The 17,303-nt window shown below is 39.0% G+C and overlaps 1 protein-coding gene across 1 annotated transcript in view; it reads right to left on the bottom strand.

Moving 5' to 3' along the window:
• qsox2 (quiescin Q6 sulfhydryl oxidase 2) overlaps positions 1 to 17,303 on the bottom strand; it is an 80,706-nt gene that overhangs the window by 6,585 nt on the left and 56,818 nt on the right. Inside the window, exons 9-11 of the mRNA XM_043720489.2 lie at positions 14,991 to 15,113; positions 13,926 to 14,076; positions 6,039 to 6,224 (exon numbers count right to left, since the gene is read on the bottom strand). Coding sequence (XP_043576424.1) covers positions 6,039 to 6,224; positions 13,926 to 14,076; positions 14,991 to 15,113 — 460 coding nt within the window. The remainder of the gene's footprint in view (positions 1 to 6,038; positions 6,225 to 13,925; positions 14,077 to 14,990; positions 15,114 to 17,303) is intronic.

Genomic DNA, 17,303 nt, shown 5'->3' with positions numbered 1-17,303 from the left:
GTAAATGTGACAGTTTCTCAGAGGCCATGGTCATCTTTCAATTGATACTTATGTTTTTAAAACTAATTATTTGGAGACATGCAAGCCTACACCACTTGTAGCAGCAAAACTTTAAAATAAATGTTACAATACAGCTGTCCAGTAGGACTTAGACATTTCTTCCTTCACACACAAAACAGACTGCTATTCAGTTGCATGGGCAGAAGCACAGAGGCAGCCACTACAAGTCGAGCAGTGTAGCTGCAGCTGCAGAGCACAATTAATTTACGCACACCCCTGCTGTGGTGTTATTGTACGTTTGTCAGTATCAATCATTGTTCTCGCCATTTGGTCTTGTGTTAGTAAATGGGTCCTATTTTATGGATCATTACACAGGCTTGGGTATTCAGTATATGGTATAGATAAGGAAAAATATATCTGGAATAAACTGCAGCAACAATGCCTGAACAGACAGGCCACGCTGCCCTCTAAGGGTGGCCCTTCACAAAACGAAGACAACCCATCTATATTGGGCTGCAATAATTCAAAAATTGCCTTTCAGAAGGTGCCCCCTCTTTTCCGTTTCAACATTAGTGAAACGGCACTTAACAGTCCACTTGCATTCAAGTGGTAATTGAATACAACTCAGACAATGACCTTACTCAACAATAGAGATACTGAACAAAACCTACAATTTACATATTACATGTTTACAACATCACAGTATGTGCTCATAGCCAGGTTAAGCAAATCACAATTCACCAATGAAAATGCCCACAACTATTCAGAAATGCAAAAATGGCAGTCGTGATAAAAGAAAACATTTCTACCTTGAATAAATTAATAGTGGAACCTCACAGTAAATGTCTGGACAGCAAAACACTAATTGAAATAAAATCTCAGAACATATACAAAACAGGCTGCCATTCGGCCCATCATCTCTGTTAAAAAGGCTGGAGGAAAAGAAATCCGTTCAGACAAAACTTGGAGGTGTGGTACTACCACGTCTCCAACAACTGGATAGGTTGCAGATGTACAAATTAGGGTCAGAAGTAAGCCATTCAGACCTTTGAGCCGGCCCCGTGTGAAGGAGATGGCTGATCAGTCTGAGTTCTGAATTCCACATGCCCATCAAGGTGTAATAATCTTTGCTTCCAACGCCTATCAAGAGTCCATCCAACCTTGCCTGTATATTAATTGACCCTGCGTCCACCACCTTCAGAAGCAGAGAATTCTAAAGTCATATGACTGACTAAACAAAAATCCCCAATCTATCCTAAAAGGGCTTCCCCTAATGTTAAATCAGTGCCCCTAGCTCTGGATTGAGCCACAAAAGAAACTCTTTTCATGTCCATCTTGTCAAGACCAATCACGATGATATACATTTGAATTCAATCATCCTTCACTCTTCCAGGTTCTATTAAACCAAACCCTGCATGTCCCATCTTCTCTTATAGGGTAACTCACACATTCACGGTACCAATCTAGCCATCTCTTCCAAACCACCTTAAAACATTTAAATCCTTTCTTAAAAAAGGAAACCAAAACCAACAGGAGATGTGATCTTTTAACATGTGTAACTGAAGCATAATTTACTTGAGATTGAGAGAGTTTATGGTTGATGACGTGAGCAAAAAGGCTGTAATAATTATTTATCAATTTGGTGAATTTCAGGAAGGTGCCCTGCACAATATTCTTTGTTAGATCGTAGTATTGATACGTTATGTCACTTCAAGAGTGTTGATAATGGATGTACTGCTTTAAAGCAAAGGAAGGCAATAATTAGAAGTGTGTCTTTAAAGAGCTGATTTTGTAAGTGATTATTGGCTTTCTTGTCTTATCTATGGACCAGTTCTCTTCTACCTTTTTTCTTAAAATGAGGGATTGCCATCAAATAGAAAATGAAAATGCAGTGTAGGTGCGGAAAAGGCCTGTTCCACGGGGTGTAGTGCATTACAATTAAAATAAGACTAAGCAAAGCAATATTACGACACATGGCAATATGCTTACTCTAACTGATAGGTTTTAACACACACCTTAACACGAAGGGGTAGAGAAGCAGAGAGATTTAGGGGCGCAAGCTGCACTGCCTGCGGTGTCGGTTATATAATAAGTACTATTCAAAACCTCCAAAAATGAAGAGCAACAGAAGACTCAAAACCCGCAACATAGGAGATCCCTTAGTTAAGGTCGATTGCAATACCTAAAGCATGCACTTTACTCAAGGCACCATCGAGCAGTCTGAAAGCAATTCAAATGTTAAAACATTTTCACTAGTGTAATGGCTTACTCCAGACATCCATTAAAACTCCGGTTTGACAAATTCCCAGCTGTACAATTGGCAGTCAGTGAAGTAATTAAAAGTGAAGCCGTACACTGTCCTGTTGCAATGTGAGTGAGACAACATTTCATGCATCTTAGGCAACTTCACACTTAAACTGCATTACGCAAGTTGTGTTGATGCAAAGTTGGCAGTGTAAACCAGGCACAATACTAGACAATTAAATGCTACATCTGAAGGTTTTTACTAAAATAGAAATCCATTCAAAACTTCTTTGCTTTGATCATTTAAAAATATAGAAATGTAGCCATAATTTAAGAGATATTAAATGGCATGAATTAGCAACTTCTCAGCCAAGTCTTGAAAATGAATGCAGAGATGAAGCAAAAAGATTATTTTTTGGCAAACCTTCAACAATGCAGCAAAACATCAGGATGTACAAACATTATACTTCATTTGCCACAATCAAACAGAAAGCAAAACTTACTCTTATAAGTCCCACAGTTAAGATGAACATTGACCCAGAAGGAAGAAAAATGAGGAGGAATAAGAAAGGATAGACTGCAACAGGTGCAACTTTGCACAAATCTGACTCAAATAACCACGACAATAGCAATAAGGAGGAGAAAGCAAGTGAGAATCTGGGAGATAGGTTCAGTGCACCTCCCAGTGGCTGAATCTCAGTTATGCAATTTTTCCTAAAGTTTTATTTTTAAATTGTTGAATCAATGACGTACTTAATCCCACTTAAAATACGTAAATAAAAAATGTAACTAACTTACCTTTTAACAATTATGATGACATCAGGCTTTTGTAGATTTTTGGACTTCACAGCTGTTCACTAAATGCCAAAGCTCAGTTCATGATAAGTGTACAAGCTTCTTCAAACAATTAGCAGGGGCAACCCAGAATGAGAAAAATTGGGGCCATGGTGTGTGCCTCTGAATATCCTTGTGCACACCATTTTGCAATTACTTTCCGAACCAGTCAGGGGATAAAATAAAATTTACCCTGAAGGCTGATGACGATTTGCAGTTTTGTCACTGGCAGTGTATTCATAAATTAAGTTGGATCTTTTGTCTTAAAGTCAATGTGAATTATATGCTTGTTGAAAAGTATGGCACTGGAAAAGCACAGCAGGTCAGGCAGCATCCAAGGAGCAGGTTAGTCGACATTTTGCGTGTAAGCCCTTCATCAGGATTGTGACAAATATACTACCTGTGGTCATTGCCGTATCGAGTCAGCCTTCTGTGCACATATTGGTTTTTCATTTATGTAAATGGTCTGGATGTGAACATAGCAGGTATAGTTACTAAGTTTACAGATGACACCAAAATTGGTGGTGTAGCAGACAGCGAAGGAGGAAACTTCAGAGTTCAACGGAACCTTGATGAGATGGGCCAACAGGCCGAGTGGCGGAACATGGAGTTTAATTTTAGATAAATGTGACATGCTGCATTTTGGAAAGGCAAATCAGGGCAGAACATATACACTTTATGGTAAAGCCCTAGGGAGTGCTGCTAAACAAAGAGACCTTGGAGTGCAGGTTCATGGTTCCTTGAAAGTGGAGCCGCAGGTAGACAGGATAGTGAAGGCGACGTTTGGTATGCTTTCCTTTATTGGTCAGAGCATTGATTATAGGAGTTGGGGGGGGTCATGTTGCAGCTGTACAGGACATTGGTCAGGCCACTTTCAGAATATTGTGTTCAATTCTGGCCTTCCTGCTATAAGAAGGATGTTGTGAAACTTGAAAGGGTTCAGAAAAGATTTACAAGCATGTCGCCAGGCTTGGAAGGTTTGAGCTATCGGCAGAGGCTGAATAGAATGGGGCTATTTTCCCTGGTGCTGAGGCTAAGGGGAAACCTTTAAGAGGTTTATAAAATCATGAGGGGCATGGTTAGACTGAATAGCCAAGGTCTTTTCCCTGGAATGGAAGGAGTCCGAAACTGGAGGGCACAGGTTTAAGGTGAGGATGTGAAAATTTAAAAGGGAGTTAAGGGGCAACTTTTTCATGCAGAGGGTGGTACAGTCCTGTACAGCCACAACATGACCTCCCAACTCCTGTACTCAATATTCTGACCAATAAAGGAAAGCATACCAAATGTTGCCTTCACTATCCTATCTACCTGTGACTCTACTTTCAAGGAACCATGAACCTGCACTCCAAAGTCTCTTTGTTCAGTAACACTTCAAAAGACTGTATCATGAAGTGCACAAGTCCTGCTAAGATTTGCTTTCCCAAAACTCAGCACCTTGCATTTATCTGAATTAAACTCCATCTGCCACTTCTCAGCCCATTGGCCCAGCTGGTCAAGATCCCACTGTAATCTGAGGTAATCTTCTTCGCTGTCCACTATACCTCCAATTTTGGTGTCATCTACAAACTAACTGTACCTCTTATGCTCACATCCAAATCATTTATGTAAATGATGAAAAGTAGTGGATCCAGCACTGATCCTTGCGGCACTCCACTGGTCGCAGGCCTCCAGTCTGAAAAACAACCCTCCATCGCCTCCCTGTCATCTACCTTTGAGCCAGTTCTGCATCCAAATGGCTAGTTCTCCCTGTATTCCGTGATGTCTGACCTTGCTAACCAGTCTCCCATGGGAAACCTCGTCGAACGCATTACTGAAGTCCATATAAATCACGTCCACTCTGCCCTCAATCCTCTTTGCTACATCTTCAAAAAACTCAATCAAGTTGGAGAGACATGATTCCCCATGCACAAACCCATGTTGACCATCCCTAATCAGTCCTTACCTTTCCAAATACATCCTGTCCCTCAGGATTCCCTCCAACAACTTGCCCACCACCGACGTCAGGCTCACCGGTCTATAGTCCCCTGGCTTGTCCATACCACCTTTCTTAAATAGTGGCACGTTAGCCAACTTCCAGTCTTCTGGCACCTCACCTGTGACTATCGATGATACAAGTAATTCAGCAAGAGGCCCAGCAATCATTTCCATTGCCTCCCACTTGATGGGATTGGAGGTGATCACTCATTTGGCATCATGAGACGTTGCCACCTCCCGCTGGTCTCATATCTGAAACATCCTCCAAACATAGACCAGCTTGGTGTCATTTATTCTGTATGTAGTGATGCCGACACTGCTTCTTGGAGACACAAGATAAACAGTAAAACTACTCCATAGAAATGCAAGTCTTTCGTGGTTCATTCTGAATTGCCCAATGTTTCTCAGGAACATCAGCTACTGCTCATTTGCGAGTGCTTCATCCCCAAGTCAGGAGATTGTAAGGTTCAGAGAATTGAACAATCTTGATTTACATTCCAGTGTACTGCAAAGGAAGTAATGCATTGTAAACAAGATGTTAAACCAAAGTACTGTCTGCACTCTTCCGCTGAGCACAAAAGATCCCATGGTATCATTTTCTTAGAATAAAAGTATCCATGTGGTCACTTGGCCAATATAAATTGCTCAAACAACACAAATAAGTGGTAAATTACTTGGTCGTTCTCACACTGCTGCCTGTGGGATCTTGCTGTGTCCAAATTAGCTACTGCATTTCCTAGATTACTAAAAACTTTAAATGTATTCACTGCTGTAAACACTTGACATATTCATGGGGGGAGTACAAAATATGTGACAGTATTGGTGGGTCTTAAGTAATACACAATTTCAGTGACTTGAATTTTGAAGTCTTAGAACCCACACTTTCAATTTCTTCTGTAAACACGCAGACACTGACTTGCATTAAACATTATTGCAACACAACCTGGGATGCCTAGACTTGAAGTATCAAACAACTCAGTCTGTACCTGCCAGTCTGTTGTTCACTTCATTGTGCTTTCTCCATAGCCAGAGAATAGCATCATCCAGTGTGGTCACTTTATCCATAGATTCTTTTGCCATCTCCTCAAAGTGCTGTGCACACTCCCTGCATCCAAAGAAATAATGAATGTATTTCCTGATAACCTGTAGAAGTATTTGAGGGCTGTCGAAGCCTAGACAGAAAAGAAAATGACAGAATTTAAAACAGCAATAAAAAAAGATCAATTTACCCAACTAGTCGATGCCTACTTTGATAGTCTCTACCTTCTCACATCTTCTATTTAACTTTTCCTTCCAAAAAACATTGGGTTTAAGAAGCTACTTTGGACAAGATAAATGTTGGGTGCCTTAATGCTGAAAGTTAGGCTAAATGTTTTTCTTGCTCTAAAAAGACAGCAAGCAAAAATATTCTACCTCAATAAAGACAACCTTCACGCAAAACATTAACATGCAATGCAACTTGCAACAATTAAGAAACATTGCTGAAAGTAGATGTGCTGTTGAAGCTGCGTGTCTTTCACTTAGGACAATCAATTCATAATGCAGGAGAAAAGTGCTAATAGGTTGGCTCTGGGAAGTAGAGGCACTGCCGTGGACAAAGTATTGGGAAATTATGGGCTCCCCAAGCTTCCTGAGAATCAAAGGTGCAGGGCTTGAAAATATTCCCTTCACACAGAACATGCCCATACATTTGAATATTTGTCACATCTAGTAAGCGTAAGTCAGTCATGCAAGATTAGAGCTTGAATATCATTAACTGGTTGATGGCATGGTTATCAGTACATTTAAGACTGTTCAGCAAGTTCTGCTCAATTGCGTATTCACAATCAACAGTAGAATTTTAATTTTGGGTTTTACAAGAACAACTGGGACCGAACTCTGCCTGCTGCAAGCAACTGAATGAACACACTGTTTCTATCAGCCACTCTCTTAGACATGCACCCAAGAAATTGAAAAACATTTTGTCAAGAAACTAGTCACTACTTTATTTGGAATTATTTTTGATCTTTGGCAGATCTTAGTTACCTATTAATTGCAAAATATATACTGCAGCTCAGAGCAACAAATTAAAATGACTTGAATCGATCCTCACACAATTGGTATCAGTCTCGTACTAACCTTGAAAAAGCTTAGCATAGTCAAGTCATCGTTCATGAACAAAACATGATACTTTAGAGTTTCAGGCAAAAACATCAAATGTGTTAAACCAAAGAACTAAGTGTGAAGCTCTCTGTACTCCTTTACCTATGTGATCCTAATTTGCTCATTTGTTTTCAAGCAACTGATATATCACACTAGTCATTCTTCACGAGGCCTGAATTTTATCACGTAATTTGACTAGCAGTCAATTACATCTAGGATTGCCCACTTCTCCAGTCACCCCTAACAACCTTTTCTAAGTAAATCAATGACAAATTACATAGGAAGACTTCATAAACTGTGCAGTTCAAACTTTTTTTTAAAAAACAATGTTTGGATTGTCATTGTTCTGGTTTGAGAATTGTTGCAACTAATTCCCAAAAGTAGTTTGGAAATAAGTGCACTGCCCAATACTTCTGTGACCATGAAATTCAAAACATATATTCTGACCATGCGGACTCTTCTGGTACAATGGTTTGGTCCCTGCCTCTGGACAAGAAAGTCAGGTCTGAAGTCCCAGTTGTCCCAGTCGTTTGTCTGACCAGGTTGATCAAAAATATCTATAATGTGAATCTTTAATTAAGGTAAGCCAATCAATAAAAACATGCAAGATGTATAAGAGTAGGTATCTCTGCCCCTCAAGTCTGCTCTGCCATTCACTACCATGGCTGATCTGTAATCACAACTCTACAACTGTCTATTCCCACTAATCTTTCGCCCCTTCGTAACTGGGAACGTGTACCTCTGCCTTAAAAATATTTCAAGATTCTGTGCACTCTTGAAGGAAAGAAATTACAAATACTCAACCCTCAGAAAAAAAGTTTCCTTATCCATCTCAAATAGGCAACACATTATTAAACTACAATCCATAGTTTTAGAGTGTCCCACAAGAGTAAACACCCTTTTCACCTCCCCCTGGTTAATGGCTCTCAGGATCTTTCTTGTTTCAAATAATTCACTTTTCATCCTTCTAAATTTGAGGATAAAGACCTAGCCTGTCTAACTTTCCTCAATTACATCTAGATTCCTGATGACATGCTTTTGCTCAAAACGTCAATTTTCCTGCTCCTCAGATGCTGCCTGACCTGCTGTGCTTTTCCAGCACCACACTCTCAACGTTAATCTCTAGCATCTGCAGTCCTTGCTTACTCCTAGCTTTCCTCATAAGGAAATTCACTCATTCCAGGTGTCCAAAGATCTTCTCTAAATTCCTTCCAATGCATTAACAACTGATTAACACCACATTAAATAGAGGGCACCAAGGCCTGTGAGCATTCCTGAGATTAGTCAAATTAGACTTATGGTCTATGATTATGTGCAGGCTATGATTTATATCATAGGAAATTCAAGAATAGCTTGACACAGCTAAATATACTTTCCTATATAACTATATGAAATCATAGTTTTTTTCAGGGGTGACAGTCAGTACCTTTTGAAGGAGACTTGCATTAAATTTGTTCGCCCCCTCATCTGGTAGAAACGCAAATAACTCAGAATATGAAATTACAAGGCTGAATTTAATTTCATGTTAAAACAGACCCATGATCAGCATACAAATTAGCCTCTTAGCCCTTAGATTTACCTGACATCAACATCACAATCTTTGTAAGTGATTGCCAAAAGATGGAGCTAGTGAAAATACCCACTATCTTTCAGATGCATACTAAAAAGATCTTTTAAAGGATGGGGGAAGACAATCGTGGTTCTTGGAGGGCAGATCTTTCTAATCTCTGTTAGTGATTGAACTAATTGAATATACTCAGCAGGGAGATATAAAGGAGTCCAGAAAGAAAAATTCAGAGCTGGACTGTGTAATAAGGACAAAAAATGCTGGCATGAGTTTTGTTCTCATCTTTAAATCAGCACTGCCCAGCCTCAAATCTAGGCTGGGTGACACTCTTTTAGCTACATATTACTTTAATAGAAAGTTTATTTCATAAAATGCAATACAGGCTGTGTTGATATTCACTTAACAATTTACCACCATTCAGTAATTGAGGAACTAAAATATTCAACCCAAGAGCATTTATCTACAACGCTTTATCAAAATAGTCTACCAGCCAATACAGGAAAATCATACAATTTACATGCTTGCATTGTGCAAAACTGTTTTGAATTACATCTAACATCCTAACTATGGCATTTACCGATTTAAAAAAATTCTTAAATCAGAAGTGCCATTAGTCTTACCTACATTCAGAATTAGTCACAATATGGCTAACTTACTCAACACTAACAATTACATTTTCTGGTTTTGCTTCGAACTTCTAACAACATTTAGTATAATATGGCACTCGAACCTTCCCTTTCAGAACTTTTTATTGCTAAAAATAAATGGGCAGTACAGAAATTTAATACAAGCTCTACAAGATTGACTTATACAGTCAGAGTCACACAGCATGAAACAGACCTTTCATCCGACCAGTCCATGCCGAACATAATCCCAAACTAAAAACTAGTTCCACCTGCCTGCACCTGGCCCATATCCCTCCAAACATTTCCTATTCATGTATCTAACCAAATATCTTTTAAACCTTGTAATTGTACCCACAGCCACTTTGTCAGGAAGTTCATACCACTTGCAAACCACCTTGTGTAAAATTATTTGCCTCATGTCTTTTTCTTCCCATTCTGATTCTCATAGGAACTACATTCCTTGCTTCACTGCCTCACCTGCTCAAATGCAGTCACTTTTCATACTGGGTGTCGACCGATCCATTTCCTCATTAAATGGTTAAATTTAACTGATTGCTATAAATAGTGTGTCTCTGGACAATTAGAACTTGGCATTGAAAAGAAATTGGTCAAACTAAGAACAGCTTTACTGCTGAGGTCAACACATTAAGACATTTTTGCTGCTTCAGAACCAGCTTTTCACCATTGTTATCATAATCACCATCACAGGGAACATACTAATGTAGGCAGAGATTTATTTTCAAGTACAGGAATGGACAATCTCATACTGACATATGTAAACGAGTGAAAATAACTGGAAAAACAAAAGGATGATTGGCAAAAGAGAGAGGAAGACAAAAGAGCAATTGATTGAAAACACATAACACAGTGGGAAATTATTGTAGCATTGGTAACTTAACGCAACCCTAACTACTATGGCTAGACATGGCCGGGTCTGATACAAGTACAGCCTGTAAAGTTTGCAAAATTACTTCCCTTCAATACCACTATCACTTGCCTTAAAACAGCACAAAACAATAGGTGTGGAACTTTTGAAAACATTTTGGCAAACTTTTCCTTCAGTGAAACCCTTTATTAATGATCAGAGGATGTAAATACTCATCTCAATATCAAGGTCTAAATTATAGTCCAACATTAGTTTGGTCAGCACTGAATAAAAAATAAACATTACTTTATGATGTACTTGATCCTATCATTCAGACACTAATGGGCAGCACGGTGGCACAGTGGTTAGCACTGCTGCCTCACAGTGCCGGAGACCCGGGTTCAATTCCCACCTCAGGCGACAGACTGTGTGGAGTTTGCACGTTCTCCCCGTGTCTGCGTGGGTTTCCTCCAGGTGCTCCGGTTTCCTCCCACAGTCCAAAGATGTGCAGGTCAGGTGAATTGGCCATGTTTAATTGTCTGTAGTGTTAGGTAAGGAGTAAATGTAGGGGTATAGGTGGGTTGCGCTTCGGCGGGTCGGTGTGGACTTGTTGGGCCGAAGGGCCTGTTCCCACACTGTAATCTAATGTAAAAAAAAATCTAATTGACCTGATACCCTTATCAGTAGTAATGCTTTATACATTTAAGTCTCATGTAGTCCAAAATATTGTCTATTTAGGTTCAATGTAAATTCAACAATGAAAATTGCATATTTAAAGCTATTAGTATAACTGATGCTTCAAAAAAAGCATGTGCAAATAAATGGGCAGCACATTACAAAATCTTAATATATCAGTTATAAAATGAGCTTGCGATTTACCACCATAAATATTTAATCATTCACATTTATTTTATTGGGACCTATTTTGTTTAAGAAGTGGATTTATACTTTGTTAAAACAATCCTTCTGTCCTTGCTACCATTATCCCAATTTCAGCAATTTAATTTATCCTAATCTTTAAAGTGGACAGCAACCTAAACCTACCTGCAGTGCAGGCTTACAGGATCTTCACTGGTTACACTAGTTAATATATCTAATAAGTAGCAGATAATTTTACATATAATCCAGCTATCTCAAATGACAACTCTTAAAATTCTAAAAGAACAGCAACCCATTGTTTGAGCTGTCATCTTTCAGGGCAAATATCAAAGTTAAACTATTCCCTGATTTTACCTCCACCTCTCCAAGGAAACAGTTCATTCTGGAATAGTTACTTCCAGGCTTAACAAATTAATCATTAAATGCAAAAGGTTTTACTTGATGCCTACCACAGGCAGTCTAAACACCAACACATTTTCCAGCAGGGGTCACTACATCAGGAAAAATCAAACAGATTTTTAACCTCACTAGTTGAGGGGAACGATGACGATAATCTCAGGCACTCTGCTGAGATCAGCGAACTCAGCAGAGACCACAGATTTAACAGGAGAGAGCTTAGGTTGTACTGCTTTGTAATGTATCAAGTTAAAAAAAATAGGTTGTTGTTGATTGGAATCAGTAATGAAAAGATGAGAAAGAGAAACTCAGCATAGGTGAATTGACACAGTTTTGACTGAAGAGTAATTAGCACTACTTCAACTGTCTAACTGCAAATAAGGAATCAGTATACCGGACAAACGAGAAGACAAAACCTTCTGATTGTAGCCACTAGCGACAAGGCACTCAACCGAGTCAGATAAAAGGCAAAGTACTGTGGATGTGAGGCTCCCCCCCACCTTTTTTCATGTTTTCTCCCCCTTTTTTGATATTCACCTTCCCCGGTGGCGGGTTCCAACTCAGCGTGCGAGTGGATCCTGCCCAGGCATGTTCCAGAGGCACCAGAGGAGATCGGAGTGGCGGCAGTTCCAGCAGTAGTGATGGTATCAAGAGCAGACAGCTGAGGTGTCCCCAGAGAGTGAGATAAGCAGAGGACTCAAAACCTGTTGAACTTTTAACTTATTCCTTCATTTTCCTAACTTAAACTACGAAAGACATGAAAATCAACTATTACCTATTTATTTTTCCATTATTCTATGCCTAACTTTTAACTCTCATTTCTCTTACTACTTTGTACCTAAGTTTTCTTTTATACCTAGGTATCTAAGACGGCGCCATGTGTGGAGACATAACACACTTTTCACTGTATTCCTGTACACGTGACAAAAACTAAAATTTAAACCGTGAGGTCAGGAGATATGCAAGTCTGGCATCAATGGTGAGAAAAATAGTTAACACTTCAAGTCCAATGTAACTCCTCTTAGGTTCCAAAGAGTCACATTGGATTTGAAATGTTAATTCAGTTTCTCTCTCTACTGGTAGTGCCATTACCAGATAGAACCTTGCATCACTCCAGGGATCAAGCACATTGAAGACTTCCAGTTAAGGGCCCACCTAAGGAAAAGTTGCTATTTTGAGTTTTTCCATTTGTCAAATGAGAGATTAAATCATTTGCTCAAACAGCTGACCAAAAAATACTCCATGGTATTATTTTGAAAAGCAGAGAAGTTCTGTCTGGTGTTTTGGTCAATATTTATCCCTCAGCCACTATCACAAAAATAGACTATCTTGTTTTTATCACACTGCCATTTGTTGTACCTTGATGCATAGAAAAAGATTGCCTTGTTTCCTGTATTGTAAAGGATATGACATTTCAAAGATATAATCTATTGGCTGTTAAACACTCGGCATGTTGAAAAGTTGTAATGGTGCTACATAAATACAAGTTCTGTCTCACTACAAGCTTGGTGTCCTTTGGAGTCAAACACACAATATATTAGGAACACATTTTTATCCTTTTGGATAAAATGTGTCTTGAATATGGAACTGTTTGGATATCCTGGATTAAAAACAGGTTTACCAGGAAGGGGCATTAGTGTTATTGGAATGGTTCAACTATAATTAGCTAATTACAGGCAAGTCAAGACTTCAGAAAGGAGATTAACAAACCTCTTAATAAATATGGGATACAGTTTATAGCTTTAATGGCTGCATAAACTTGGTTGGCATGAGTTAAGACTTACATGCTGCAAGCTGCCTAGTAACATTGTTCTGGAGTTGGTTTATTGTCCTCCGCCTCGGTCATAATAAGGAGGACTGCAGCTACACTTGTTACAATTTGTATCTCCTACACAAGTCTCCTTTCCCAAGTTACATACATATAAAAGGTCTACTCCAAAGTAGTGCAATCTATTATCACCCAGGATTTAAAATACAACCAAAGTGCTCATTTGGTTCAATGGTTTGCCCAACACGTCTCAGAAGTAATGCTGTATTTGCATCATCCTGTGTTGAAAACCAAATAATGAAAGGCAATCAAACCTCTGCAATCAAGTTACTTTAGAATAAAATAGATGACGAGAATGCATTAGACACCTCTATACTTAAGCTAACAGAAAAAAGCTAATTTGCTTTCACCCCAGTAGGTCCAATGAGTCACCTTTAAACTACCAGAATTCATCTTCGGTGTGTTACTACCGCTTAGGTTTCTTAAAATGAAATACAACTTTTAATTCAATGCAGTGATGGATAAAGTGTGCAGGGCAAATCTATAGTGGTCAGATTTTCTGGTCATTAGCATCACTAATTCTTTCTGGATTACAGAAGATAAAGTAACCTTGGAAAGAAATTGTTTTACCAGGAAGGATGTGCATTGTAGGATGCGTCGCAGCTTGTACTGTCAAGGTATGGAAGAGTGTCCAAAGTGAGCACGGGTAACCTCTGTACTGGGGCTGGCTGCCCTGACAGCCAACCCACTCAACACGATTTGTAAGAAACATTCCAGATATCTGCAAAAGTAGGATGCACAGAAAAAAAATGAACTTGATGCTGAAGCGGTCATCATACATTTGGACGTACAAGCATCTTGACATAGCTGGATAGGCTCGATGCCAGAATGATGTTTTACCTAAGTAGTCTGGAACAGGAAGTCATTTTCTCAAGTAACACGGTAGATAACGCTGGACTTTGAAAAGGAAAATCTGCTGCTTTAGAGGCTTGTAAAACCTATGGAATTTTCTACTATACAAGACTATGGAGACCAAGTCGTGGAGGAGATAGCAAGCATGTGGATATGATCTACTTGGATTTCCAGAGGGCCTTTCACAAGATACAACACAGGAAACTAGTAAATAAGAGCCCATGGTGTTAGGGTCAAGGTACTGGCATAGATAGAGGCGGCGCTGTTGGCTGAAAGTAGCTCTTTTTCAAATGGCAGCCAGTGACTAGTGGAGAAACCACAGGGGTCCATGTTGGGACCACAACTAATCACATTATACATTAATGATCTGGATGAAGGAACTGACAGCACTGTTGCTAAGTTTACAGGTACAAATATAGCTGGAGGGTTAATGAGAACCAAAGATTAAGCTAAAACCATGAATGGCTAGAGAGAAGTTTGCTTGTGGGCAAGTATTTTCAGATGATGAAATATACTTTTAAAGATATGGTTTTTTTGATTTAAATCTCAGCTGTTAAAAAAGGGTTAGAAAATGAGGAAATAATATTTATTCACATGGTAATGGCAAATTGAAGAGTCATGGCTGTCCGTTTCTTCCAAAATAAATTCAGTTGATTAACAGAAGATCTTTTCACTATATTTGTATTACTTGCAGAAGCCTGAGACATTACAACTCAAAAGAAACAAAATCCTTGCGTAAAGGACATGTCAGGTAGTGGTTTCAGTGGCAAACAAGATATTTACCCTCATTTTGTTATTCACCAAATCGAGGATTGCATTGTATGGGATTTTATCCAATGGGAGGCTGACTAACCACTCCTGCAGTGTTTCCAGTAACTTCACTGCTGGTTGCTGACCAGGGAACAACTGTGAAAGAATAGGAAAATAGTTACTTGTCAAAGCAGATTTCTTTAGGAGCTGAAGGTTAATAAAGAAACAAGATATGACCATTTGACGAATCCTGTGATAGAAGGTTTTCCATTTCAATTGTAATTAGTATTCAGCGTGCTCAATTTATAGCTTAACAGACCTATCCAGCGATTGATAATGATGGTCTAATCTTGCTTGCTGAGAGCCATTTCCCAGTTAACTTTTGTATAAAAAAGTTAAGATTTTAGGTTACAGGACAGTACTGTCTTGTGATTATTTCAGGCATTCATTTTCGTTATGGGTTTAGAGTAAACCACATGTGAAATCCTATTATCACTCCGATCAGTTTCTTAGATATACAGCCACAGTCATGCTCAAGGGAGGTGCCCTCTGGTGGTGAAGAGGTAGTGTCCCTACCCAGAACCAAGATACCCGGTTCAAGTCCCATCTGCTCTACTGGTGTGTAATAGCATCGCTGAACAGTTTGATTAGAAAAATGTATTAAATTTTTTAAAAATAGACTTGAGGGACTGTGGAATACTGAAGTCTGTGATTGAAGACACTCAAGAAATGAGTCAGATAGTTCAGGGCAAGTGGAAAAGGGATATGAAAAGAGAATGGCCTTGTGGGACAAAGATTATGGTGAGTGCAGGTGAATAGTAGTTTGTCCAATTCTGAATTCTGCCCATTTTCTGTGCAATTCTCAACCAATGACTATGTTAAACGATCCCATGTTTGCAGAAACACTTTAAATTTTGCAAATTGTAAGTTGAGAACACAAGCAAAAATGTTAACTGTATTGAGACAGACAAAGAAACAATCCTCAATTTTGTCTCAAAGCTCAGCAATCTTTCCCTGCCTCCTTCCTATCTCGATGGGTAAATCATGGAACAGAATTTTAAATCAAATCAGCTGATATTTTGTTTCTCAATACTGACCTTATTTCTCATAAGGCTGAGTGCAATACCAGCTTGACTATAAAATATAAACCCTTGCTGTCCCTGGTCAAAATTCTCATCCCAACAGCATTGTGGGTATAACTGCAACATGAATGACAACACTTCCAGAAGGCAATTCATCATTACCTTCTCATGGGCAGATAGGATGTACAGTAAATATTGGCATTGCCAGTGACACCCATATCCTAAGGGCAAATAAAAGAGAATTCGCTGTGTAATGTTCCTAAATAAATAGGTATTAAGTATACCCCTCACTATCCTACCACTTGATCCTTCCCTCTCTTCCTCTCCAGAAGTACAACACAGAATCTACCTTAAGCTTGCTAAATCCCAATAACAGATGCTATGGTTCATTACTCTATTAGATTTCCTTCTGCCACCAAGGAGCATCTGCAAATTGTTGTAGGCAGTTTGTGTTTCACATGATTAACAAATGAAATTTCAATTCAAAAGAGAGCTTTGCAAGCAATATAGTTTATTTGATTTGAGATATACTTCAAATTAAAAAGAACAGCAATATGTTTTTTGTGCCAAAACCAGGAATCATAATCTAGGCTCAACACATAATCCTGTATGGATTAAGCAGAGTTGCTCCACCTGTATTACAGGGCAGACAGGCAGTCCAAGGAAATTAAAAAAGTGCAAACAAAATTGCGCTAAAAGTGGGCATATTTGCAACTTGCTGTGTTTTGACATGAAACAAACTAATAATACAGCATTGTGGCCTTTGTCATGACAGCTGAAGGTGCACATTCAATTTACAGGACTCTGACTGCAGGCATGATCAAGGATGGGGAAGGAGAGTGGGGAAAGAAAAGAACAACATACATGAGATCAAATTAGAATGACTACAATGCCTACAATATGCTTTAAGAGTCCTGAATTTATGCTAGTGCAACACAAATTTCTTCACTGGTCAAAAAATTCAAATTGAAGTCTTCTCCTACCCATGGTCTTCTTCAAGGGTAGAAGATGAATCCAGAACAGAGACTGGAAGAGAAATAAAGTATCCACATAGTCCACAATACTCTCCTGTTGAATAGCCTCCAGAGAAAAGTGAGTGGTGCATTTACTGCATTCACTTAAGCGTATTAAAAAAAAACACTTCTTCTATTCTAAAATGCACTAAAGTTGACAAGTCTCCAGTTCCAGATGGGATCTATCCCAGGTTACCGAGGTAAAAGAGAGACGAAATAGCTGGGGCATTAACAGATATCTTTGCCGCATC

Source organism: Chiloscyllium plagiosum, unplaced genomic scaffold, assembly GCF_037043375.1.
Source record: "Chiloscyllium plagiosum isolate Xiang-an unplaced genomic scaffold, Cpla_swu_hap1 HiC_scaffold_21, whole genome shotgun sequence".
Classification (NCBI taxonomy): domain Eukaryota; kingdom Metazoa; phylum Chordata; class Chondrichthyes; order Orectolobiformes; family Hemiscylliidae; genus Chiloscyllium; species Chiloscyllium plagiosum.
This window is presented reverse-complemented; position numbering and strand designations above follow the sequence as displayed.